This window comes from Salvelinus namaycush, chromosome 10, assembly GCF_016432855.1.
Source record: "Salvelinus namaycush isolate Seneca chromosome 10, SaNama_1.0, whole genome shotgun sequence".
Lineage (NCBI taxonomy): Eukaryota > Metazoa > Chordata > Actinopteri > Salmoniformes > Salmonidae > Salvelinus > Salvelinus namaycush.
The window spans coordinates 29,492,128-29,520,052 of record NC_052316.1 but is presented as its reverse complement, the minus strand read 5'-3'; the positions used below and the strand labels follow the sequence as shown (position 1 = coordinate 29,520,052).

The 27,925-nt window shown below is 43.1% G+C and overlaps 1 protein-coding gene across 2 annotated transcripts in view; it reads right to left on the bottom strand.

Moving 5' to 3' along the window:
- Positions 1-22,198, bottom strand: part of LOC120054945 (vesicle-associated membrane protein 4-like) — a 30,795-nt gene extending 8,597 nt beyond the window's left edge. Inside the window, exons 1-4 of one of the 2 annotated variants that reach the window (XM_039002712.1) lie at positions 22,002-22,198; positions 17,807-17,911; positions 10,211-10,257; positions 10,063-10,113 (exon numbers count right to left, since the gene is read on the bottom strand). In XM_039002712.1, coding sequence (XP_038858640.1) covers positions 10,063-10,113; positions 10,211-10,257; positions 17,807-17,872 — 164 coding nt within the window. In that variant the 5' untranslated portion in view covers positions 17,873-17,911; positions 22,002-22,198. Of the gene's footprint in view, positions 1-10,062; positions 10,114-10,210; positions 10,258-17,806; positions 17,912-19,508; positions 19,721-22,001 lie in introns of those variants that run through there. The other variant, XM_039002711.1, reaches the window with a different exon arrangement.
- Between the last annotated feature and the right edge of the window lie 5,727 nt (positions 22,199-27,925).

Sequence of the window (27,925 nt, the reverse complement as noted above, 5' to 3'; positions counted from 1 at the left end):
GCTGAGCTATAGTCAATGAACAGCATTCGTACATAGGTATTCCTCTTGTCCAGATGGGATAGGGCAGTGTGATGGCGATTGCATCGCCTGTGGATCTATTGGGGCGGTAGGCAAATTGAAGTGGGTCTAGGGTGTCAGGTACAGTAGACGTGATACGATCCTTGACTAGTCTCTCAAAGCACTTCATGATGACAGAAGTGAGTGCTACGGGGAGATAGTCATTTAGTTCAGTTACCTTTGCTTTCTTGGGTACAGGAACAATGGTGGACATCTTGAAGCAAGTGGGGACAGCAGACTGGGATAGGGAGAGATTGAATATGTCCGTAAACACTCCAGCCAGCTGGACTCCACATGCTCTGAGGACGCGGCTAGGGATGCCGTCTGGGCCGGCAGCCTTGTGAGGGTTAACACGCTTAAACTGTCTTACTCACGTCGGCCACGGAGAAGGAGAGCCCACAGTGCTTGGTCGCAGGCCGTGTTGGTGGCACTGTGTTATCCTCAAAGCAGGCGAAGATGGTGTTAAGCTTGTCCAGAAGCATGAAGTCGTTGTCCGCATAATGGCTGGTTTTGTTTTCCCTTTGTAGTCTATGATTGTCTGTAGACCCTGCCACATACGTTGCGTGTCTAAGCCATGGAATGCGACTCCACTTTGTCTCTGTACTGACGTTTTGCCTGTTTGATTGCCTTACAGAGGGAATACCTACACTGTTCGTATTTGGCCATCACCTTGCCATTGTTAAATGCGGTGGTTCACGCTTTCAGTTTTGTGCGAATGCTGCCATCTATCCACAGTTTCGGGTAGGGTAGATTTAATAGTCACAATGGGTACAACATCTCCTATACACATCCTGATGAACTCAGTCACTGTATCCGTGTATTCGTCAATGTTATTCTTAGAGGCTACCCGGAACATATCCTAGTCCACGTGATCAAAATAATCTGGTCAGACCAGCGTCGAATAGACCTTAGCACGGATACTTCCTGTTTGAATTCTGCCTATATGAAGGGAGGAGCAAAATGGAGTCGTGATAAGATTTGCCGAAGGGAGAGCGGGGGAGAGCCTTGTAGGCATTTCAAAAAGTTGAGTAGCAGTGGTCCAATGTTTTTCCAGCGCGAGCACCACAGTCAATGTGTTGGTAGAACTTCGGTAGCTTTTTCCTCAAATTTGCTTTCTTAAAATCCCCAAAGTCAATAAATGCGGCCTCAGGATATGTGGTTTACAGTTTGCATAAAGTCCAGTGTAGTTCTTTGAGGGTGTAAGAATATTCAAAGATAAATACGCAACGCAGAGGACAAGAGGGAATTAACGATCAATGGAAATAGTTGTTTCTTTGAAGATGAATGGGTCAGGGACACGGGAGGAATTTCAATCCTGGACTTAAAGCTACATGTGGCAAGTTCTCATTGGTCCAAATTGTCTATACATTGAGCCTAAAAGGGGTACTTGTTATTTGGCCATTGGCCCAATTTTACTACAAGGAATTCTAATTGATCAACCACAGGCTAGGGTTGGGGTATAAACTACATCTCTTTGTTCAGTGGAGAAACATTAAGGACAGGGAAAAATAAACATCTACCATCTACTTCCCGGCATAACAACTATGATTTGTTCTCTTTGAATAAATTTGGCGCTTTGGAGAACTAATTTAGTAACTTTTATTGTAAATAAGAATAGAATATGTTTCTAGGCCTCCAGAGTCGCGCAGCGGTCTAAGGCACTGCGTCGCAGTGTTGTGGCATCACTACAGTTACTCTAAATCTTTGAATTTCTCTCCCTGATTTGCTTTGGGGTCTGTGATATTGAAGAATAACATCAACTGCTAACAAGGGCCGTCGTGGTATCGGCGTGAGGGGGAATATACACGGCTGTGACTATAACCAAAGACAATTCGATTGGGAGGTAATACGGTCTACATTTGATTGTGAGGTATTCTAGAGATTGGGTGAACAAAAGGACTCGAGTTTCTATAGGTTATCACAATCACACCATGAGGAGTTAATCATGAAAGATTCACCCCGCCTTTCTTCTTCCCGGAGAGTTCTTTATTCCTGTCTGTGTGATGTACTGAGAACCCAGCTGACTGTATGGACGTGGACAGTATGTCCCGAGAGTACCACATTTCCGTGAAACACATTATGTTACAATCCCTGATGTCTCTCTGGAAGGAGATCCTCGCCCTGTGCTTGTCTACCTTATTATCCAGACACTGAACATTAGCGAGAAATATACTCAGAAGCGGTGGATGGTGTGCATGCCTCCTGATTCGGACTAGAAGTCCACTCTGAATGCCTCTTCTCCGCCGGCTGGGTTTTGGAGCAGCCTCTGGAATAAGTTCAATTGCCCTGGGGGGTACAAAGGATTCAATTCGGGAAAGTAGTATTCCTGGTCATAATGCTGGTGAGTTACCGGCACTCTGATATCCAAAAGTTCATTCCGGCTGTATGTAATAACACAAAACATTTTCTGGGCTAATAATGTAAGAAATAACACACACAAAAAAAAAGATACTCCAAAGTTGCTTAGGAGCTAGAAGCAGAGCTGCCGTATCTGTCGGTGCCATCTTACTCTGTATGTGCTTGATACCATTCCATTCACTCCACACCAGCCATCATACTCCAGTCCAGCCATTATTATGAGCCATCCTCCTCCCATCTGCAGCCTCCACTGATGCACACACACACACACACACACACACACAAACACCCTATTCTCTGGACCTATACATTTTTAAAACTTTTATTTAACTAGGCAAGTCATTTAAGAACAAATTCTTAACGGCTTACCAAGAGGCAAAAGGCCTCCTGCGGGGATGGGGCTGGGATTAAAAATACAAATGTAGGACAAAACACACATGACGAGACACCACAACACTACATAAAGGGAGACTTAAGACAACAACACAGCATGGTAGCAACACAACAACACGGTAGCAGCAAAACATGGTAACAGCATAAACATTGTACAAATATTGTTAGGCATAGACAACAGCACAAAGGGCAAGGTAGAGACAATACAGCACGTGAAGCAGCCACAAGTGTCAGTAACAGTGTCCATGATGAGTCTTTGAATGTAGAGATAAATGTAAAACTATCGAGTTTGAGTGTTTTTTGCAGCTTGTTCCAGTCGCTAGCTGCAGCTAAATGAAAAGAGGAGCAACCCAGTGATGTGTGCGCTTCGGAGACCTTTAACAGAATGTGACTGGCAGAATGGGTGTTGTGGAGGATGAGAATGTGGAGGATGAGGGTTGCAGTAGGTATCTCAGATGGGGGGAGTGCGGCCTAAGAGGATTTTTATAAATAAGCATCAACCAGTGGGTGTTGCGTCAGGTATACTTAGATGACCAGTTTACAGAGGAGTATAGAATGTAGTGATGTGTCCTATAAGGAGCATTGGTGGCAAATCTGATGGCCGAATGGTAAAGAACATATAGCCGGTTGAGAGCACCCTTACCTGCTGATCTATAAATTACGTCTCCGTAATCTAGCATGGGTAGGATGGTCATCTGAATCAGGGTTAGTTTGGCAGCTGGGGTGAAAGAGGAGCGAGGTCTCCCGAGTGGCGCAGTGGTCTAAGGCACTGCGCCACTAGAGATTATGGGTTCGAGTCCAGGCTCTGTCGCAGCAAGCCACAACCGGGAAACCCAATTGGCCCAGCTTTGTCCGGGTTAGGGGAGAGTTTGGCCGGCAGTGATGTTCTTGTCCCATCGCGGACTAGCGACTCCTGTTGCAGGCCGGGCGCAGTGCACGCTGACACGGGTTTTGGAGGATGCACGGCTCTCGACCTTTGCCTCTCCCGAGTCAATACGGGAGTTGCAGCAATGAGACAAGACTAACTACCAATTGGATACCACGAAATTGGGTAGAAAACAAGGTAAAAAAAAAAGTGATTTCGATAGAGGAAATGAAGTCTAGATTTAACCTTAGCCTGTAGCTTGGAGATGTGCTGAGAAGGACAGTGTACTGTCTAGCCATATTCCCAAGTACTTGTATGAGGTGACTTCCTCAAGCTCTAAACCCTCAGAGGTGTTAATCACAAAGCTTGTTGGAAAGCTTGTTGGACACTAAGAAAGCTTTGTTTTAGAGCGTTTAACACAAAATCCGGGGAGGGGCCAGCTGAGTTTAAGACTATCATCTGCATATAAATGGATGAGAGAGCTTCCTGCTGCCTTAGCTATGTTGTTGATGTAAATTGATAGGAGCGTGGAGCCTAGTATCGAGCCTTCAGGTATTCCCTTGCTGACAGCCAGTGCCCGAGATAGCAGATGTTCTTACTTTACACACTGCACTCTTTAAGAGAGGTAGTTGGGTAACCAGGCCAAAGACCCCTCAGAGACACCAATTTTCCTTAGCTGATCCACAAGAATAGAATGGTGTACTGTATCAAAAGCTTTGGCCAAGTCAATAAAAATAGGAGCACAACATTGCTTAGAATCAAGGGCAATGGTGACATCAGAGGACTTATGGTTGCAGTGACACATCCATAAACTGAGCAGACACCAGATAGCATACCAGAGAAAACACTGGACATCAAGCAAGCCAGTCAGTTGATTATTGACACATTTTCCCACTAAGATAAACAGGGCAAGATAGAAATTGGCCTATAACAGTTAGGATCAGCTTGCTCTCCCCCTTTAAATATAGGATGCACCGTGGCTGCCTTCCAAGCACTGGGAACCTCCCCAGAGACAGGTTATAAAGGTGAGAGATAGGCTCGGGGATGATAGAGGCTGCAACCTTATAGAAGAAAGGATGTAAACCATCTGACCCAGATATTTTTGGGGGGACAAGTTTAAGGAATTCTTATAGCACCTTAGACTCAGTGACTGCCTGCAGGGAGAAACCGTGTAGCGGGGCAGGGGAAAAAGAGGGAGGAGCATCAGAGATAGTTGCATTAGAAGGGCTGAGGGATTAGGAAGTGTTGGACAGGCAAGGAGGCATGGCTGAGTCAAATAGGAATCCTGACATTGTGTTGTGGTGATTAAAGAGCTCAGCCAGTAACAACCACATCACAAACAGTAAGGGACATGGGCAGCTGTGAGGAGAAGGGTTTATTCTCCAGGTCTTTCACCATTTTTCAGAACTTCTTGGGGCTAGACCCAGAGAGAGAGTACTGTTCCTTAAAGTAACTAACTTTGGCCTTCCGGATACCCTGAGTGCACTTATTTCTCATTTGCCTGAATGAGAGCCACGATGGGGAATAGTAGCCTGCCCGTCCTTCTGCAGCTTGCCTGCCAATGCATGCTTGTCCCAACCCACAACTGAATGGGGACTTGGCTGCTATGTCCCTGTATAATGTCCACTTATGTATATAAGGATGCTATATATAGCATTAACATATTAAAACAAAAACAGAGAAATCATATTTGTCCAGCCTTTGCTGCTATACTTGCAGATCTGCATAATATGCTGCAACCCAAATCAAAAAGTATTTAATAACTCTAAATAACAAAAACGTAGGTTGTTGTAACATTTAAACATTTGCATTCAACAGTGCAGTTAAATGCAGCATTGCTGTATGGTGTTTTGTTGCAGGTTTAGTTTATGGTTATTCATTGTCAAGCTTTAAAAACCAAAGCCAGACTGCGACATTTTAGTAGCCAAACTAGGACTGTGGCATGTGTCTGTACACTTTCCCTCCGCTGTACGCTGTAAATCTGACACATGAAAGCAGTGCAGCTGAATTCACCCATGCGAGCACATCAGGCTGTAACTAGTAGATGACTCATTTATACTCGCTTGTTTGTCCTATTCGGTCCGCGGGCCTTGTGTTTGACACGTGTTTGACACGTAGCCTATTAAACACGTTATGACTGACCTGTGATCATTGCGCTTGCTAGTTTGATTGTATTGACATTCCCAGCCTTAGTTATAGCCTCCCATTTTTGTTTAAAATATTGAGTCATTGAGGCAGCAAACAATGTGTCAGACCTCATAAACAAAATTCTCTAACTTTTTACAAACAACTAACATTTTTGCCCACTTTCACAGCACTTTAGACAAAATATTAAGTGTGTGACATCTTGGTCTACTTCTCTGCTATTCAAAACCAGAATCAGAACAGAATTATCTGATACTAGGGCTCCACGTGACCATTCACCGTAATCTCCTCTTATGCACTCAGGACATGTGTTGGTAGTATCCAACTCGCTAATGGCCTGGTACTCAGGGCTCTATTGTCCTTCTAAAACACTGACATCAATGCAATCGAAAATCACATCAAACACTTATCAAAACAGTATCGTGCTTTTAAAACTCACCTCACTGTAATTGATCAATTTGAAGAAAGAAGTTCAACAGATTGAAACAGTGGAAAACATGAACATTGTGGATGTTGTTTCAAAGCCTAACAACGAAATAGACAGCGCTTTCAAAAGGTAATGGTTAATTCAAGACACCCATACACATATTAGAGCTTATACATACACATAGACCTATATATGAGCCCAAGACTGAAACAAATATTAAAATGATGCATTGTGCATGATTCCTTATACAACACATAGCCTATGCATATTATGCAGCACAGAAAAAAATATATATTTTTAAAACTGATTTAATATGTTTAATTGGTCTAGCCTATACTCCAAAATTATTCAAATTCTAGTAATCACCTTTGAGTGTGGACTGTATTATTATGAATACTAGATACTAAACTGGTTACCTTATGCTACACTTCAAAGTTTCTATTCATGCGTTGAGAGAGAACGTATAGGCAGGCCTAGGTGATGCTGTTGGTTCATTGATTATGCAGGGTGGCTTACAGAGTTAGCCTACAATAGTGAATTTGTATTTGATTTTGAATGGCCTAGTAATAGGACTTTTTAAAATAATTTTATAATTAATAGGGGGACACATTTGGCTACCGTTAGCTGCAGAATATATCACCACCGTGCTTTTCCATCTCCTCCCCTTTCTCCTTCATTACTTTCTCAAGCAAGCAGAGAGAGTAGCTGTCAACAGTTTAATGAAATATGTTTCGTTGTGAAAACATGTTACTTTCGACGTTCCCGACAGATTTCACTTTGTTTCCCAAATTAAGCAAGTGGTAGCTGCAGGAACAAGGTTGGGGAGCCCATGGCATACAGAGTTTTTGTCGGAATATCACCTGTCGTGCAGTGAGAGGTTGCATGCTCCTCAAACAATGGTTGCTGCATGGAGTGAAATACCCGGAGTAGCCTACCCTAACAAACAGATGGGAAAGCAGCGTCCATTCGCTATTCGACTGCATAAGCATTTGACATGTATTTTTTCCCCCTGCCCATTTGATAATGGGCCATTCTAAACCTAAACTAATTTAACATATTAGTGAAGACAATATTAAGAATAGTCTGACGGGTGATATGGTCACTTGTGTGTGCAGTGTGTGCAGCCTGACGCAAGGAACAGAGCATAAGCTTTTTTTTGCGACTTTCTGAAATCATCAACAGCCTATAGTTGAATCATGCAGCCCATAGAATGTCTTTTAAATCAAAACATATAAGGTTTGTATGATTAACAACTAAAGTTGCTAAATAACTCTAAATCTAGCGTAGCCTATAGGACCGGTTTCAAATTATCACTTTTACCCTCAACAAAGCCTTCATATGCGCACACGCTGCAGAATGGGAAAAATAGCCTTTCGATTTTATTCAGCTAAGTTAAATTATATTCTTCTTACTATCAAATCATATAAAATAATGACACGGGACTTATAAGCATACAGTGAGGCAAAAAAGTATTTAGTCAGCCACCAATTGTGCAAGTTCTCCCACTTAAAAAGATGAGAGAGGCCTGTAATTTTCATCATAGGTACACTTCATCATAGGTACACTGTGCGCATATGAAGGCTTTGTTGAGGGTAAAAGTGATAATTTGAAACCTGACTTTTTTGCCCCACTGTATCTTGTCTGCTAAATGAACAAGCCTACAGCCTATGGCACATAGGCCACAGTAGGCCAACTCATATTCTGTTCATCTGAAATACATTGTCTTCATATCACAATGATTCTTTACCTACCTAAAATAATGGATTATTATTATGGTTTATATTACAATTGATTTATTAGACTTGTTAAAATGCAGATCTTCCAAAGGCACGCAGCAGCTTGTACGTTTGGAGGCCTGAAGATGCTAAACGTGTGAGACCGGCAATATTTTGCTTGACAATAACCGCCTGACAAATTTCATGAATGACCGCCACAGCCCTATCTGCTACCAATAAAAAGTTACAACTGTTTGTTGGTGCTGAGTGATGAAAAGTAACTAGCTAATATCAGCTAACAGCTCATTGTTATTGATTCCAATGCATTTCAATGGCAAAAAAAAGGGCCATAGACTAGAATGGTAAAGAAATCTAAAATTCTAGACCCATCTCCTCTTTCACCATTTAAGCTATCAACTCCAAACCAACGCTGACATGTTCAGACTGACCCTACTTAGATTGCTTGTCAAAATAGTTTTTATAGTATTTACACCTTTTGAACTACAACCATTTAAAATAAATAAACATGGGTTTGAATGAGAACCATAGGAATACAGAGGTAGCTATTCAAAAGGGTCCTGCTCCTTAGCCAATTATGAAACAAGACCAACTTTAAAACATTCAGGCTATCCTAACTTCAAATTCTTTAGAATCTTTATCAAATATATACATTTGCATAAATTAGCATAAAAAATAATAACTCACCAACAGTAACTCTTGATCTGTTCAAGCTAGAGACACCAAACCAACTTTAAAATGTGCAGGCTATCCAAACATCAAATTCTTTAAAATGTTTATCAACTCAACTATAACTTTAGAAATGTACATAAAATAACTCAACAGTAAAATATTGAACTGTTCAAGTTAGAGAAACCAAACTAACTTTCACATGTTCAGGCTATCCCAACTTCAAATTATTTAAAACGTTTATCAACTATAACTAAATAAACTTTCATAAATTCGCATAAAATAACCTCCCACGGTAATAACTCTTGAACCGTTCAAGCTAGAGACACTAAACTAATGTTCACATGTTCAGGCAATCCTACCCACTGCCACAAAAATACTTTCCAAGAGCTGAATGAAGCAAATCACATTTTTCTTAATGGATTTATTTTTCTAATTTATTGTTGTGATCACATGTAGGCCTATTTGAAATACATACTGTATTTTGTATGCATTTATTCAATTTAATTGTGTGTAAAGTGCCTTTAGAGTGCCTGAGCTGTGCATTCGCTTGCCCATCTGATAACGAGGAGGACCACAATGGAAATATTTCTGTTCACTTCGTGATTTTTATTCTTGACCATTTTAAATGTATGTAGTGTTGTATTCATAATGACTGAGGAAACTCAATGTATTTGACATTTATCAAATTAATAAACAAATTAGAATAATTACTTAATTCAGGTGGAGACGAAACATCGATTTGGGATAAGTGCGGCCAGCTCCAAGCTGAAGACATGGGAGCACTGCGGCCGGTGCTTTCATTCCAGCCGCCTGGAGAAACACAGCGAGGTCTGTGCCAAGCTGTCCTCCAAGAGCTCCAGATGACGGGGTCTTTGACTCCACCAAGCACCGGCTCAAGGGCACCGACTATGTCAAGCAATACGTGGTGTGATGCACCAAAGGTCTGTCTGGAAATCACCACTCTTTTGTATTTTTCCTGAACAGACCGGAGACAGACCGGAAGAGCAGCGGGGTTGGGATTCTAGAACAGATGTGCTATGGGCATTGGCGGTGACATCAGACCAATCGCTAGAACACCTGTTGCCCAAAAGATTTCCTCTACCTTGGTATCAGCGAGGGTTCCAATAAGAGGCAGTACTACTAAGAGGCAGTATATCCAGAACCATCTAAATCAACTGTGTTCAGCAGTTTCACAGAAACATATGTAGTTCTTCAATAAAATAATGAACCAAAGAACTCATTAAAAAAAATTGTCAGATTTGTTGATGGTTCAGAAAAGCAGAGGAAATTAACAAATATTAACAAAAAACAGAATTACGTATTTCGTTCATAATTTCAAATATAAGAGTGTAGACTCATGCCCCCCATCCCAAACACACACACACACACACGGCATGTGCATACACACTTACTGTCTGATTTTGTCACTTCCAGCTCCAAATCTGGGTCCAGTTGGTCCTCTCCTGAAAGAAACATACAAAGAATCTGTAGCTCCACATACACAGCACTGTATAGGAAACAGACGGCCAATTCAGTCAAACACACTCATGTTTTACTCACAGGAAGAAGTCCTCCTCTTCATCGGAGTCTTCCTCCAGCAGGTTCCTCTGTGAGGGGGCAAAGGTTAGATGTCAGGGGTCAGACACACCACCACTGATATGGAATACAATGACATGGTAGCAAATCAAATCAATTACATGATCATTGAGAAACCATTCAACATCTAATCTATTTTCTGTTTTGCTTACATAAGCTAATAAAAAAGGTATATTTCTGCTCTGTTGTGCTGGTCTCCTGTGTGTCTTGTTGCTATAAACATTACTTGAGAGAGAATGTTGTTTGTTTTGCCTTTCACAGTGTATTAGAGCATGGAGTCTATTAAGAGGAGCTGAGTAGTGTGAATGCTTCCAGAGACTGGCTGATCTGAAGTCAGCTTACCAACCATCATATACCTACCTCCAACAAGACAGACTCTTCAATTGTGTTATATAAGACCCTATATAAATGTGGGTTAAAACAGCTCAGTTAAACCCCTATAATAGACTGTGTATAAAACTGATCACAGTGAAGGAATGTTATAAAACAGACTGGGATGGTTTTGTACATCTTTCTCAGGTGGAGAGTTGGCTACAGAATAAACAGAACGTCTCTGCTTATTATTCTTCTCCTGTCGTGTGGACTTCACTAGCCATTACCAGGTAACTCTGACAGACTGGGGTAAACCACACCCTTCTCAGGGATATCAGATCCTTGTTCAATCGTATTCTACCAGGGACAGGTAGGATATGGCCTACAACCATGGCTCTGGCCATAACAACCATAACAGACAGCAGGCCTATCAGAGTCTGGCAACAACAGTGGAGAGGAATCCCCAAAAACATGCCAGAGAGAGCTCCATAAAGTCTATATCTAGCCTCAGTCATATTTTTATTTAGTTAACTAGTTAAGAACAAATTCTTATTTACAATGACGGCCTACCCCGGCCAAACCCGGACGATGCTGGGCTAATTGTGCGCAGCCCTATGGGACTTCAATCACGGCCAGTTGTGATTCAGCCTGGAATCGAACCAAGGTCTGTAGTGACGCCTCTAGCACTGAGATGCAGTGCCTTAGACCGCTGAGCTACTCGGGAGCCAACACAAATAAATACACTATATGACCAAAAGTATGTGGACATCTGCTCGTCGAACATTTCATTCCAAAATAATGGGCATGAATATGGAGTTAGTCCCCCCTTTGCAGCTATAACAGCCTCCACTCCTCTGGGAGGGCTTTCCACTAGATGTTGGAACATTTCTGCGGGGACTTGCTTCCATTCAGCCACAAGAGCATTAGTGAAGTCGGGCACTGATGTTGGGCGATTAGGCCTGGCTCGCAGTCGGCATTCCAATTCATCCCGAAAGTGTTCGATGGGGTTGAGGTCAGGGCTCTGTACAGGCCAGTCAAGTTCTTCCACACCAATCTTGACAAATCATTTCTGTATGGACCTCGATTTGCACATGGGGGCAATGTCATGCTGAAACAGGAAACTGTTGTCACAAAATTGGAAGCATAAAATCGTCTAGAATGTCATTGTATGTTGTAGCGTTAAAGATTTAGGTGAAGTGTTTAGTTCCTCCTCTTTCCCCCTCCACCAAACTTTACAGTTGGCACTATGCATTGGGGCAGGTAGCGTTCTCAGGGCATCCGCCAAACCCAGATTCGTTTGTCGGACTGCCAAATGGTGAAGCGTGATTAATCATGGCAGAAAATGCGTGTCCACTGCTCCAGAGTCCAAAGGAGGCGAGCTTTACACCACTCCAACCGCATGGTGATCTTAGGCTTGTGTGCGTGCGGCTACTCGCCATGGAAACCCATTTAATGAACCCACCGACGAACAGTTCTTGTACTGATGTTGCTTCCAGAGGTAGTTTGGAACGTGCTAGTGAGTGTCGTAACCGAGGACAGACAATTTTTACGTGCTATGCGATTCAGCACTTGGCGGTCCCATTCTGTGAACTTGTCTGGCCTACCACTTCACAATAACAGCACATACAGTTTACTGGGGTAGCTCTAGCAGGGCAGATATTTGACGAACTGACTTGTTGAAATGACGGTGCCACATTGAAAGTCACAGAGCTGTTCAGTAAGGCCATTCTACTGCCAATGTTTCTATGGAGATTGCATGACTGTGTACTCGATTTAATACACCTGTCAGCAACGGGTGTGGCTGAAATAGCCGAATCCACTAATTGGAAGGGGTGTCCACATACTTTTGTATATTTGGTGGATATCTGGCTGTATATAAATATATCTCAGATAACAAAAGGAATTTATTTTATTTTATTTAACCAGGTAGGCTAGTAGAGAACAAGTTCTCATTTCCAACTGTGACCTGGCCAAGAATAAAGCAAAGCAGTTTGACACATACAACAACACAGAGTTACACATGGAATAAACAAACATACAGTCAATAATACAGCAGAAAAAGTCTATATACAGTGTGTACAAATGAAGTAAGATAAGGGAGGTAAGGCAATAAATAGGTCATGGTGGCGAAGTAATTACAATATACCAATTAAACACTGGAGTGATTGATGTGCAGAAGATGAATGTGCAAGTAGAGATACTGGGGTGCAAAGGAGCAAGATAAATAAATAAATACAGTATGGGGATGAGGTAGTTGGATGGGCTATATTACAGATGGGCTATGTACAGGTGCAGTGATCTGTGAGCTGCTCTGACAGCTGGTGCTTAAAGCTAGTGAGGGAGATATGAGTCTCCAGCTTCAGTGATTTTTGCAGTTCGTTCCAGTCATTGGCAGCAGAGAACTGGAAGGAAAGGCGGCCAAAGCAGAAATTGGCTTTGGGGGTGACCAGTGAGATATACCTGCTGGAGCATGTGCTACGGGTGGGTGCTGCTATTGTGACCAGTGAGCTGAGATAAGGCGGGGCTTTACCTAGCAGAGACTTGCAGATGACCTGGAGCCAGTGGGTTTGGCGACGAGTATGAAGCGAGGGCCAGCCAACGAGAGCGTACAGGTCGCAGTGGTGGGTAGTATATGGGGCTTTGGTGACAAAACAGATGGCACTGTGATAGACTGCATCCAATTTGTTGAGTAGTGTTGGAGGCTATTTTGTAAATGACATCACCGAAGTCGAGGATCGGTAGGCTGGTCAGTTTTACGAGGGCATGTTTGGCAGCATGAGTGAAGGATGCTTTGTTGCGAAATAGGAAGCAGATTCTAGACTTAATTTTGGATTGGAGTTGCTTAATGTGAAGGAGAGTTTACAGTCTAACCAGACACCTAGGTATTTGTAGTTGTTCTAAGTCAGAACCGTCCAGAGTAGTGATGCTGGACGGGCGGGCAGGTGCGGGCAGCGATCGGTTGAAGAGCATGCATTTAGTTTTACTTGCATTTAAGAGCAGTTGGAGGCAACGGAAGGAGAGTTGTATGGCATTGAAGCTCGTCTGGAGGTTAGTTAACACAGTGTCCAAAGAAGGGCCAGAAGTATACAGAATGGTGTCGTCTGCGTAGAGGTGGAACAGAGAATCACCAGCAGCAAGAGCGACATCATTGATGTATACAGAGAAGAAAGTCGGCCCGAAAATTGAACCCTGTGGCACCCCCATAGAAACTGCCAGAGGTCCAGACAACAGGCCCTCCGATTTGACACACTGAACTCTATCAGAGAAGTAGTTGGTGAACCAGGCGAGGCAGTCATTTGAGAAACCAAGGCTGTTTAGTCTGTTGATAAGAATGTGGTGATTGACAGAGTCAAAAGCCTTGGCCAGGTCGATGAATACGGCTGCACAGTAATGTCTCTTATCGATGGCGGTTATGATATCGTTTAGGACCTTGAGCGTGGCTGAGGTGCACCCATGACCAGCTCTGAAACCAGATTGCATAGCGGAGAAGGTAAGGTGGGATTCGAAACGGTCGGTTATCTGTTTGTTAACTTGGCTTTCAAAGACCTTAGAAAGGCAGGGTAGGATAGATATAGGTCTGTAGTAGTTTGGGTCTAGAATGTCTCCCCCTTTGAAGAGGGGGATGATCACGGCAGCTTTCCAATCTTTGGGAATCTCAGACGATACGAAAGAGAGGTTGAACAGGCTAGTAATAGGGGTTGCAACAATTGCGGTGGATAATTTTAGAAAGAGAGGGTCCAGATTGTCTAGCCCGGGTGATTTGTAGGGGGTCCAGATTTTGCAGCTCTTTCAGAACATCAGCTATCTGGATTTGGGTGAAGGAGAAATGGGGGAGGCTTGGGCGAGTTGCTGAAGGGGGGTGCCGGGTAGTTGACTGGGGTAGGGGTCGCCGGGTGGAAAGCATGGCCAGCCGTAGAAAAATGCTTATTGAAATTCATAATTATAGTGGATTTATCGGTGGTGACAGTGTTTCCTAGCCTCAGTGCAGTGGGTAGCCGGGAGGAGGTTCTCTTATTCTCCATGGACTTTACAGTGTCCCAGAACGTTTTTTTGAATTTGTGCAACAGGATGCATATTTCTGTTTGAAAAAGCTAGCCTTAGCTTTCCTAACTGCCTGTGTATATTGGTTCCTAACTTCCCTGAAAAGTTGCATATCACGGGGGCTATTCGATGCTAATGCAATACGCCACAGGATGTTTTTGTGCTGGTCAAGGACAGTCAGGTCTGGAGTGAACCAAGGGCTATATCTGTTCCTGGTTCTACATTTTTTTGAATGGAGCATGCTTGTTTAAAATGGTGAGGAAGGCACTTTTAAAGAATAACCAGGCATCCTCTACTGACGGGATGAGGTCAATATCATTCCAGGATACCCTGGCCAGGTCGATTAGAAAGGACTGCTCGCTGAAGTGTTTTAGGGAGCGTTTGACAGTGATGAGGGGTGGTCGTTTGACCGCAGGCTCATTACGGATGCAGGCAATGAGGCAGTGATCGCTGAGATCTTGGTTGAAAACAGCAGAGGTGTATTTGGCGGGCAGGTTGGTTAGGCTGATATCTATGAGGGTGCCCGTGTTTACGGATTTGGGGTTGTACCTGGTAGGTTCACTGATAATTTGTGTGAGATTGAGGGCATCAAGCTTAGATTGTAGGATGGCCGGGGTGTTAAGAATGTCCCAGTTAAGGTCACCTAGCAGCATGAGCTCTGAAGATAAATGGGGGGCAATCAATTCACATATAGTGTCCAGGGCACAGCTGGGGGCAGAGGGTGGTCTATAGCAAGCGGCAACGGTGAGAGACTTATTTCTGGAAAGGTGGATTTTTAAAAAGTAGAAGCTCGAATTGTTTAGACCTGGATAGTATGACAGGTCCTGGATTAACCTCTACATCACCAGAGGAGGAGTAGGATAAGGGTACGGCTAAAGGCTATAAGAACTGGTCGTCTAGTACGTTCGGAACAGAGAGTAAAAGGAGCAGGTTTCTGGGCGTGATAGAATAGATTCAAGGCATAATGTACAGACAAAGGTATGGTAGGATGTGAGTATATTGGAGGTAAACCTAGGCATTGAGTGATGATGAGAGAGATTGTCTCTAGAAACATTTAAATCAGGTGATGTCATTGCATATGTGGGAGATGGAACTAAATGGTTGGTTAAGGCATATATCTTTTTAAAAATGTAATTTTACCTTTACTTAACTAGGCAAGTCAGTTAAGAACAAATTCTTATTTTCAATGACGGGCTAGGAACAGTGGGTTAACTGCCTGTTCAGGGGCAGAACGATATTAAGCAGGGTTAGAGGCTCTACAGTGAAATAAAACAATAATCACATACCAGAACAGTATAGGACAAGGCATATTGACATTAGGGAGAGGCATGTGTAGCCGAGTGATCATAAGGGTCCAGTGAATGGTTGGGCTGGCTGGATACACGGCGATTCAGAAAGCTAGCAGGCCGGGGCTAGCAAGCTAGCAGAAGGGCCTTAGAGGGACGTCGCGACGGAGGAAAGTCTGTTTTAGCCTCCTCGTGCGGTTCCGTCGATAGACCAGTCGTGATGGATTAGTAGAGTTTCGTGTAGCAGAGGGGTCCAGTCCAATTGGCAAATGGATCTATTCAGCTAACAGTCCAATATGCTCTAGACAGCTAGCGGGCCACGGCTAGCAGGCTAGCAGATGGGCATTCAGGGGATGTTGTGACGGAGGGGCCTGTTGGGGAAAAAACCCTCGGGCAGATTACGTCGGTAGTCCAGTCGTGATGGATAAGCAGGGCTTCATGTAGTAAAAGGAGCCCAGGCCGATTGGCAAAATAGGAATAGAGGAAGAGAAATTGGCCGATGGACCTATTAGCTAACAGTCCGATATGCCCTAGACAGCTAGCGGGCCGCGGCTAGCAGATGGGCATTCAGGGGACGTCGCGACGTAGGAGCCAGTTGAGTAACCCACTTGAGCAGATTATGTCGGTAGTCCAGTCGTGAAGAATTGGCAGGGTTCCGTACCCCGTACTGGCAGTAAAAGGAGTCCAGGCCAGTTGGCAAAACAGGTATTGTAGCCCAGGAGTGGCTGATGGACCTCTTCAGCTAGCCGGGAGATGGGCCTAGCATGGGCTATCTCCAGGCTAATTGGTGCTTGCTACGGGACAGAGACGTTAGCCAGGAGTAGTCACTCGGATTGCAGCTAGCTAGCTGCGATGATCAAGGTGAGAAGGTTCAGAGCATGCGGTAGGAATCCGGGGATATGGAGAGAAAATAGGTCCGGTATACTCTGGTTTGAATCGCGTTGTACAAACTAAATGTGATCCGTATGATCATAAGGACAAGCCTTTATCTGATGTGTGCTCCAAACCCCCCTTCTTCCTCTCCTCTACCCATGTTCCATCCCAGCCATCTGACTGCATGTCACTGCTCAGCTCTGTCCAACTCCTGGATGTCTGATCCCAGGAGCCAGGAGAGGACTGAGTGCTAATATCAGAGAAGGGGGATGGAGGGAGGAGAATGGAGAGGGGTGTGTGTGTGTGTTACAGATGTGGCATCTTAATGTGACCCAAATTATTCCTGTAGCACCAGGATCTTACTGGGCCATTCTGTTCTTGCAGGAAACGGATAGCCTTCATTTAATGCAAATTCTATAACTTGAATCTGAACTAATGACTTAACTGTCCCTGCATGAAGAGAAAGGGTTTATTTGGGTTTCTGTTGCATTTATGTTAAACGCAAAGCCCATTTGCGACCATTTGCTTTTTCCTGTGGACGAGGAAAACTTGCTGCAACAAAAGGGTGATCAAATTAAGATGCCAGATCTGTATGTAAGAAGCAAGTCTGTGTTTCTCTTTGAATTCAGCTGAACACAACAACACAATCCTGAGACAGAGGAGGGAGGGAGTCTTCTCTGAACCTCAGAGAAGCAAAGGGATAGAGGAACTATGATGGAGAACATACGTTTGGCTAAAGGGCTCTGGAGTGTCATCCCTCCATCTCTTGCTCTCTTCAATCCCTCTGTCCCTTATGTTTCCAATGTTCCCCTCCTTTCATGACCCATCTGCGTCTCCTATATCTAGGATAATTTGCACTTGCCGGACGTGGATGCCTTCCCCTCTCTGTCCCCCTGCAATGTCCCGCTCTCAACCGCTCTCTCCACCCATGGTTTTAAGTCCGGTCTTAAATGAGTTTGCACTTGGGAAACAGATTACATTTTTTTGTAAATGTAACTAATAAAAACCCATGAACCTTGCTCCATCCCTCCCTCCACCAGTGTCTCACCCTCTCGCTGCATATGGATCCCGTGACCTCTTCATCATTGAGGTGTCGTTTGAATTTGGGAGGCATGATGGCATCTTCAGGTTGCTCCTCCCGCTCTGGCTCCCTCTGTAGGACAGGAGGAGAAACACACCTGTTACAAACCTCACACACATATTAATGATACAGTTCAGCAGAAACCTTGGTCCTACTGGGGTGCAAGCTTTTGCTCCAGCCCAGCACTAACATCTGTTTAAACTAATCAAGGATAATTCTTTATTAGTAGAATCAGGCGTGTAAGTGATGGGCTGGAAATGAAAGCCTGCAGCAAGCCCTCCAGATGACCACTGCTGCTACAGTCATTATACCAATGGCAGACAAATACCAAACACGCAAAGCACACACTCAGGTGGGCCTCAACACCAGCTTGGTTATCACATAAAATATATAATATGACAAAGCTGGTCTGCCTGCTTGACTCTTTTAAACACCTTTTTTTCTGACGTGAACACTTATGTTCAAAGTTATGACTGGTCCTGGTTCCTCTCTAAGTTTCACCAAGCCAGACTCAGGTATTGCTCTCTAAGGGTTTAGGTCCTGGGTTTGTGAAGTGTTCTGTGACTGGACTGACCAAACAGAAACAACTATCCTACTTACAGTATCAGCCTATATGTCACTTAGCAAACAGAGCAGTGAAGAGGGGACCCTCGCGCTCATGTTAGGAGGTGTGTGTGTGTGAGTGCTGCAGGCTGATAACGATAACTGCAGCCTTGGCCTCACCATGAAGAGTGTGAGAGCAGAGAGGAACTAAACACTTCACCTAAATCTTCAAAACATGTAGAACTCATTTAGGATAGATATTTAGTATATTTAAGCATATTTAGTAACAGAAACATTCTGGTTTTTAAACCATTTCCCCTAACCCCCAAAACTTTAGGGATTATGTCAGGCTTGCCAGGATGTAATTGTGAGAAAGTTAGGCCTACTTATGCGTGGGTGGTGGCGTTGGACTAAATGTTCCATTTCAGCAAAGCGGCCTGGTTGTTATTCAGAGTTGCTCTTCTCTCCTGCCTGTTCCCTTTTGAGGGGTGGAACATGGGAGCAGTTTTAATGGGGAGCAGAGTTTGATTTAACTCTGCTGGCTGGCTATGCTGTGGAACCCAGCTCACTCAGGGGAGGGCTCCTGTGTCCGCTCACTGCTGCCTGTACCTCTTCATTGTGTCTCCATCTCTATTCCCTCATTCCTGTCTCGGAGGCCCAGAGTAGAAAACATGCTGTTCCTCCATCTAGCCTCAACCGTCCCTCTTCCCAAACCAGTTGATTGGCTGTGCATCAAACTCAGCCCCAGTAACATACAACACAACCCCTGCTGTTCAGTGGTTTTAGGTGGGGCACAAAGGCCTCCTGTACAGCCTGTGAGTTATACAGCCAGACATCAAATGGTTTTACTGAAACCAAATGCTTTTCGGTGAGAAGAGAGAGCGAGGCAAGGCTCCGCCTCACAGAAGTCATGGAAAAGGAAATACTTCCCAACCCCAAACCCATCGCTTTTTTTATTATTTTATGCTGCACATGAATTGTCCATTGGAGACAATAAAGATTTAATGAATTGAACTGAATAAATTCAAGGTAGAATTTTATACAAATTTGTCTAAACACACCCCACCTTTCTTCACAGCTTCTACCTCCGAGCCCATCTCTCCTATCTCTCCTACCCCTTATGTACCATTGAATCCAGCTCAGACTGAAACTGTTGCTTTTCTCAGCGTCTTCTTCTGGCAGGGCAGTTGGTAAAGGGACGTTCCATGGCCAGGAGCGGAACGTTCCGGTAAACAGAGGAAAGAGTGGCAGGGGTCAGAGCTCTATCTCAGGCAACTACAGAGAAGAAAGAGAGATGCACAGAAAAGGAAAGAAGAGGAAAGAAAAGCCAAGCTAGCAAATCTGGGGTGCAAATATCCAAGTAGGCAGCTTTGAAAGAAGCACTTTAAAAAGGCACAATCTGTAACATCTACTTCTGGTAAGATGTTTTGTTCATACAAAAATCAATGAAGAAGAGTGGGATGAAAGGAGCGAGATGTAGAGGGGGGTGTTTGTTAAGTTTCACACTCGATTGTATTGGGGCGATTCCACACCAGGGAAAATATTTGTGGTTTCTCAGATTGTTCCAGCAATTCTCTCATCAGAACTTAATTGGGAGGAAGGATGTTTAACATGCTTTTAACATTTGTATCACAATTTTTTTTTTTGAAAATCATGATGAAATTTTTAATTTTAGGCCCTTTTAAGACCGATATATGCCTCCTGTAAGACCCTTTGACCTGTGAACTGTACATGACACCCTGTGAACTGTACACGATGCAGACAACATATTGGTGTCATTAAACTCTCTATAGCAGAAGTACTCAACTCTAACCCTACAGGGTCCAAAGCCTGCTGGTTTTCTGTAATTAATTGCACACACCTGGTGTTCCAGGTCTAAATCAGCCCCTGATTAGAGGTGAACAATGAAAAAAATGTAGCAGAACTGGCTGGCTTTGAGGTCCAGAGTTGAGTTAGAGGGCTCTATAGTGTTCTCTCAAATATGGAGTTTGTATAGATTCTGAAATACAAAAAATATATATATGAATCTCAAAACCACCCTTTCTGATTTTGCCTATTTTTTGAAAAAGAAATTGTAACAAAACTCTTCAACCTCAAATTTCAAGAGCCCTCTGGTACTTTTAATGATACGACCCATTTTAAAACATAGAAATCGACATTATAGGTTATTAATCAATCACAGCCCTCCTTTAGGATTGTACATTCAGCAAATCAGCAGAGGGAGTTCCCTTTGAATCCATTTTCCTCATTCACTGTGTTGGTGGTGTCAATTACATTAATCATACCTTCAGAATTATCAGAGAGCCCACTATGGACATATTATTTACCTGAAGAGTATATTGTTCCAAACAATGTCTTAAAATGAACTAAATCTAAAAGTGTAGTAGTTTTGAGATATTTTTGATGTTGAATAAACTAATGTGAAATAGTATTCAATATCTCGACAGAGTACTTATAGTGTGCTCTCGAATATAGAGTATAATGACACCAAGATGTTGTCCGTATCATGTATGCGTCACAGATCACAGGGTCTTACAGGAGGCATGTATAGGTCTAAAATGGGCCTAAAATGGCCACTCATCATATTTTTATTAAAAATGGTTTGTGATAGAAATGTAAAACGCAGTTCAAACATCCTTCCTCCCAATTAAGTTTATATGTGAGAATTGACAGAACAAGCTAAGATTTTTTTTTAAAGAATCTGCTCACGCTGGCATGGAATTGCCCTATGGACAGTGAAACAGATTGTGCCTTTAAAAATCAAGCTTAGAAAAAAACGGAATCAGCTGAAAAAGGTATAGCCTAAGCCAAGTATCTAGGCTAAATGGCAGAAGCTCATCAGCAACATGGGGAATGAGGAAATGACAGAGAGCCTAAAACAACTGGTTCAGGCAGCCATGATCAAAGTTTTGTTGTTGTTGAGGGAAGTGGAACTCTGATATTCTATTAGCCTAGTCTATGGACAGGAGGAAGAGACTGGCACTAAAACATGAAGCAGGACCCGGCCCTGTAGCACAGCTCAGCTGCAGTTTACCATTTGATACTCACAGTATTGAATGGATTACATTATCTAGCTAGCACTAAATAAAATATAGTTTCCACACTGACATAACCATGTAATCCAGAACCAGTATCTTTGCGTCAGAGAACCTCTTAAACACAGATACTGGTTCAATGTAATCCTTATCAACAACACTGATTGTGTAACACAAGCCAACTAGCTAACGTTAGCTATCCTCAGCAATTCGTCATCAAGAATAGAGTGAGCCATCCCATCTTGCAGTCACGGTACCTAGCTTGCTAAACCCGAAATATCGAGAAAGCCAGACAAACATATTTGTCTTCTGTGAATGGTAACTGTAGTTAGTTAGCTAACGTTACCTAACTAGGATGACAACCAGCTGGGAACAGCGTAACGTTAGTTAGCTGGCTAGCAATATCAGTAATACTTAAATACAACCTAATTGTATGAAGCTATCAATCGAATCAAATATGTTTGGTTATGATGCCTACCGTTAGCTAAGATTATTATCAAGACACTGACACAGGCCGCTGGTGACAACTTTCATAGTCACACTGTAGAAAAAAACATTAGCTAGCAAACTAATGCTAACGTTACCTGCTAGATTCGCACCCTCGCATACAGACGACCAAACAAACTTAGTTAATCTTCGTTAATAAATACAGGCTCACAATGTTCTATTTCGCTTTATAAAATAAATGTTTAAAAAAAAAAAAAAAAATCCAACTGAGGATGGTTGCTACAGAGTTGCTCTTCCAATCCTTCCTGCTCTCTCTGATTAGCTGACCACAGACCAGAAAGCTGGTGCGGACCAATTGCGACTGTTTTTTAAATGTTTATTTATTTAATTAACAACAAATCAATACAGGAAGTACATGTGGGAACATAAGTATATACAAATAATATTCAAAGCACAATTGGGCTAGGGGGTACAATATCACATTACACAAGGACCTTAAGGGACATACATACACTTATTATTCTAACAGCTTTTTTGTTAGTAGAGTATTTAATTGGCTTAAATCCAATTTCGACTGTTACTAGAGGGAATACAGCAACAGATAGAACAATGAGACATATATTTTACAGGATGTATAAATGTGAAGCATCCGCTTGTCATTTCCACTCACTACCAAAAGCCCATTGACCGGCAGTGGGAGACTATGAAAATATATGGATTTTGGCCGACATTCGGTTAATTTTCCCATCGACGGAACATTTAATCTCAATACAGTTTTCTGTTCCCAAAACTATAACCTGTTACGAACAGAGTGGACACTTTACACAGACTTTACACTTTGCCAAAGTAATTTTTTTAAATGCGTTGTTTAGAAGGAGTGCAAAGGCTAATTGAGTTATTGCACATGCGCACTTCAGAGTAGGCGTTCCCTAACGGAAATATGCAAATGTACAAATTCTGTACTACCATGAAAATAGACTTCAAAACCAAATAGATCTCAAACTTCTAGGGAAGTTCCCTAACACCCAGGTCCCAAATAGATCCTTAACACCTAGGTCCCAAATAGATCCCTACCACCCTGGTCACCCCCCCCCCCCAGAAAAACAACCCAAACGCATTAAACTTTATGTATATCACGTTCAAACACTACACCCTTAGGATTGTTCAGCATGTCAACAACCATTTACAACACTAACATCTGTTGCCCCCAATATCTCTTTTGCCGTCTCCACAATAACTCTCAACCTGGCATTTCTGCTTTCCACAACCTGAGTCGTATTGATAACCTTACCAATAAAAGCTATGAAGTCAACTTTATTCATTATCAAAGTGTCCTTTGACACAGCACAGTAATGAGCACAATATTTCTGAACAGACCTCAACCATGCCATGACCTTCAGAAGCACCAGCCCCAACAGTAGGTCCAATACTACAGGTACATCCATGTAAGATCCATCAGTCTGACAGTAGGTCCACTTACTACAGGTACATCTATGTAAGATCCATCAGTCCGCACTATAGTTCTACCAATCTGTTTTAGAGCCTCTGCATATGGGCCCCCAAGTGGTGCAGTGGTCAAAGGTACTGCATCTCAGTGCTTGAGGTGTCATTACAGACACCCTGGTTCGATTCCAGGCTGTATCACATCTGGCTGTGATTGGGAGTCCCATAGGGTGGTGCACAATTGGCCCAGCGTTGTTTGGCTGGGGTAGGCTGTCATTGTAAATAAGAACTTATTCTTAACTGACTTGCCTAGTTAAATCTTTACAGCATTAGTTAGTCTGAGAGACTGAAAAACAGCTTCTATCTCAAGGCCATCAGACTGTTAAACAGCCATCACTAACATTGAGTATGTAATAAATGTATCACTAGTCACTTTAAACAATGCCACTTTATATAATGTTTACATACCCTACATTACATCTACTGCATCCTGCCTATGCCGTTCGGCCATCGCTCATCCATATATTTATATGTACATATTCTTATTCATTCTTTTACACTTGTGTGTATAAGGTAGTTGTTGCGAAATTGTTAGATTACTTGTTAGATATTACTGCATGGTCGGAACTAGAACCACAAGCATTTCGCTACACTCGCATTAACATCTGCTAACCATGTGTATGTGACCAATAACATTTGATTTGATTTGATAGGGTATAAGTGAGGCCCTGTGGTCTCATCAAACACTATCACCACTTTCCACTCCAACACATCATTGCTCTTGCTTCCTACCTTGGCCCTCTTTATGCTTTCTTTACTAGACGCTCCACTGCTTTCTGTATCATGATCTCTCTTCTTCCTATGTCTTTCCACTACCAACCACTCCGGTCCTTGAACCTCATCCTCCCGCTCCATACCATCAGAACTGAAAGCCATAATGTTTGCATTCCAGCACAGCTGTTGCTTCACCAACTTTTTCTCAATTTTGTCTGCACACGTCACTGCCATTTCTAACCTCCAACGCTCTCTCACACTCCTGGGATACATCTTATGTTAAATTACGTCTAAAGTAGATCTTTTTTTCATAGGTAACCCTAATCCTTTCCCTAACCTTAATCGAATTATCCTAACCTGCTTTGTTAATTCTCATAACAAAATAGCTTCCAATACTCTACTCAGCAAACTGGATGCAGTCTATCACAGTGCCATCCGTTTTGTTACCAAATCCCCGTATACCACCCATCACTGCGACCTGTATGCTCTAGTCGGCTGGCCCTCGCTACATATTCGTCGCCAGACCCACTGGCTCCAGGTCATCTATAAGTCTATGCTAGGTAAAGCTCCGCCTTATCTCAGTTCACTGGTCACGATAACAACACCCACCCGTAGCACACGTTCCAGCAGGTATATCTCACTGATCATCCCCAAAGCCAACACCTCATTTGGCCGCCTTTCCTTCCAGTTCTCTGCTGCCAGTGACTGGAACGAATTGCAAAAATTGCTGAAGTTGGAGACTTTTATTTCCCTCACCAACTTTAAACATCTGCTATCTGAGCAGCTAACCGACCGCTGCAGCTGTACATAGTCCATCTGTAAATAGCCCACCCCATCTACCTACCTCATCCCCACACTGTTTTTATTTTATTTACTTTTCTGCTCTTTTGCACACCAGTATCTCTACTTGCACATCATCATCTGCTCATTTATCACTCCAGTGTTAATCTGCTAAATTGTAATTATTCGCTCCTATGGCCTATTTATTGCCTACCTCCTCATGCCTTTTGCACACACTGTATATAGACTTTTTTTTCTTCTACTGTGTCATTGACTTGTTTATTGTGTTATTGGCTTGTTTATTGTTTATTCCATGTGTAACTCTGTGTTGTCTGTCTGTGTCACACTGCTTTCTTTATCTTGGCCAGGTCGCAGTTGTAAATGAGAACTTGTTCTCAACTAGCCTACCTGGTTAAATAAAGGTGAAATAAAACTTTTTTTTTTAAAATAACCTGCTGAGCAAGATCTCCTAACCTGCTACGAAAAGTAAATTCTGGTCAATTGTGGCAAACTGTATTCTATCTAATCAAATCCGTGTTTGTCCACTTCCTACATTCTTCTTCTTCCAGGGAGTACAGCTATGACCAGAAGTTGCTTTTTGTAGCAGGTTAGGAGAGAATTTTAGCTAACCCTAACCCTTTGCCTAACCTTAACCTAAGTCTCCTAACCTGCCACCTTAATTATCCTAACCTGCTGCGTAAATAATCCTAACTTGCTTCGAAAAGTAACTTCCGGTTGTAGCTGTAGTCCCTAGAATCACTGCCTGCCCAGTGCCCAGTTTCTCCCAGATGTGAAGCAGCATCAATTAGAAGATTCAAATTCATTGATTTGAAGTCAATACAATTGCTGGATGACTGATAAATACTGAAAATAGACATCTTTATTGCGAAAGAGAGAGAAATGGCTAAGCTTGGGAATCTTCATAGGTGTGACCAGGCCTTGTATTTATTTATAAGAGGGTGACCACGGCTCAGACATGCCTACTAGTATTACACTTTTATGCCATGCCTCAGATGAGGTCTTGCCACCCAGGTCCCAAGCCTTCAACTCAGCCAGCATTTTTAAGGGGCTCTGACTAGTGTCCAGATCTACTAGTAACAGCAATAGAATAGTCTGTTCTGGTGTGTGTAACCCTGGCAGAGAATCAATGAAAGACCAAGAGAATTTGTAGAATGGAGCACCAGAGGCCCTAATGAGAGCAACAGACTAGCGCCTGAGAGGGGCTCTTGGGCTGGAGAGAGGAGGATGAGGGAGCTGAGATGGATCGAACGCTAGAAGTGGATGAGGAGAGGAGGAAGGAGGGGAGGGCGGATGTTGAGAGGAAGATGGAGGTCATTCAGTACGCACAAACACACGCATGCATACACACATGCACACACTCACAACAGCAGCAGCAGCACCAGGGGAGTTTAGGTTATAAACTACCCTAGAACAGGAACTGAGCTCAAAATTGTGAGTGATGCCTCCCAGATGTGCCGACAGAACACACATACACACACACACACACACACACACACAACCGTCCCCAGTGCTTAGCCCAGACTAACACCAGATAATTTATCTCACACACATACAGGTATGTCAAAACACACACACACTCGTCAGCTGAAGCTGGATTTGTCCCCATTTAACAGTTACAGTTTACACTAATGGGCCATCACGTTTCCCTCATGATCAACTGTTTATCTTATTAAACCATTCAGAGTCAAACTAATCAGTCTAATATAATCATGAAGTTTAGATTGGGCCTCAACAGTAAATGCTTTGTTGAGGAAAGTCTGAGTCAGCTCATAGTTAGTTTAGTTTATTGTATCTACTTTGGGAAACTTTCTCTTGCATCTTATAAAGTAGACAACTCTGTGTCTGTATCCCAGTACAAATGTGGCAAGTTATTTGTCCATTATGTGAAGCCTTGGCAGGGCATCATGCACCCATTATTTTAGAGGGGGCATGAACTACGTGAGTATGGAAGGGGGGTGGTCCGGAGGGTCTTCACCCCCTTCCTGAAGTTGGAGAATTTAGCATGTTTCAAACACCTGAATCAGCTTTTTCCTGCAATCTAGAGCCAAATCATTATGATAATTATACAGTGCATGCGGAAAGTATTCAGACACCTGGACTTTTTCCACATTTTGTTACATTACAGCCTTATTCTAAAATGGATAAAAAAAATGTTTATCATCAATCTACACATAATACCCCATAATGACAAAGCAAAAACAGGTTTATAGACATTTTTGCAAATGTATTAAAAATAAAAACAGAAATACCTTATTTACATAAGTACTCAGACCTTTTGCTATGACACTCAAAATTGAGCTCAGGTGCATCCTGTTTCCACTGATCATCCTTGAGATGTTTCTACAACTTGATTGGAGTCTACCTGTGGTAAATTCAATTGATTGGACATGATTTGGAAAGGAACACACCTGTCTATATAAGGTCCCACAGTTGACAGTGCATGTCAGAGGCAGCGTGTCAGAGTGAAAACCAAGCCATGAGGTCGAAGGAATTCTCCATAGAGCGCAGAGACAGGATTGTGTCGAGGCACAGTTCTGGGGAATGGTACCAAAAAGTGTCTGCAGCATTGAAGGTTCCCAAGAACACAGCGGCCTCCATCATTCTTAAATGGAAGAAGTTTTGAACCACCAAGACTCTTCCTAGAGCTGGCCTCCTGGCCAAACTGAGCAAATGGGGGAGAAGGGCCTTGGTCAGGGAGGTAACCAAGAACCCGATGATCACTCTGACAGCGCTCCAGGGTTCCGCTGTGGAGATGGGATAACCTTTCAGCGGCAGGGATGGGAGACTAGTCAGGATCGAGGGAAAGATGAACAGAGCAAAGTACAGAGAGATCCTTGATGAAAACCTGGTTCAGAGTGCCTAGGACCTCAGACTGGGGTGAAGGTTCACCTTTCAACAGGACAACGAGCCTAAGCACACAGCCAAGGCAATGCAGGAGTGGCTTCGGGACAAGTCTCAATGTTCTTGAGTGGCCCAGCCAGAGCCCAGACTTGAACCCAATCAAACATCTCTGGAGAGACCTGAAAATAGCTGTGCAGCGACG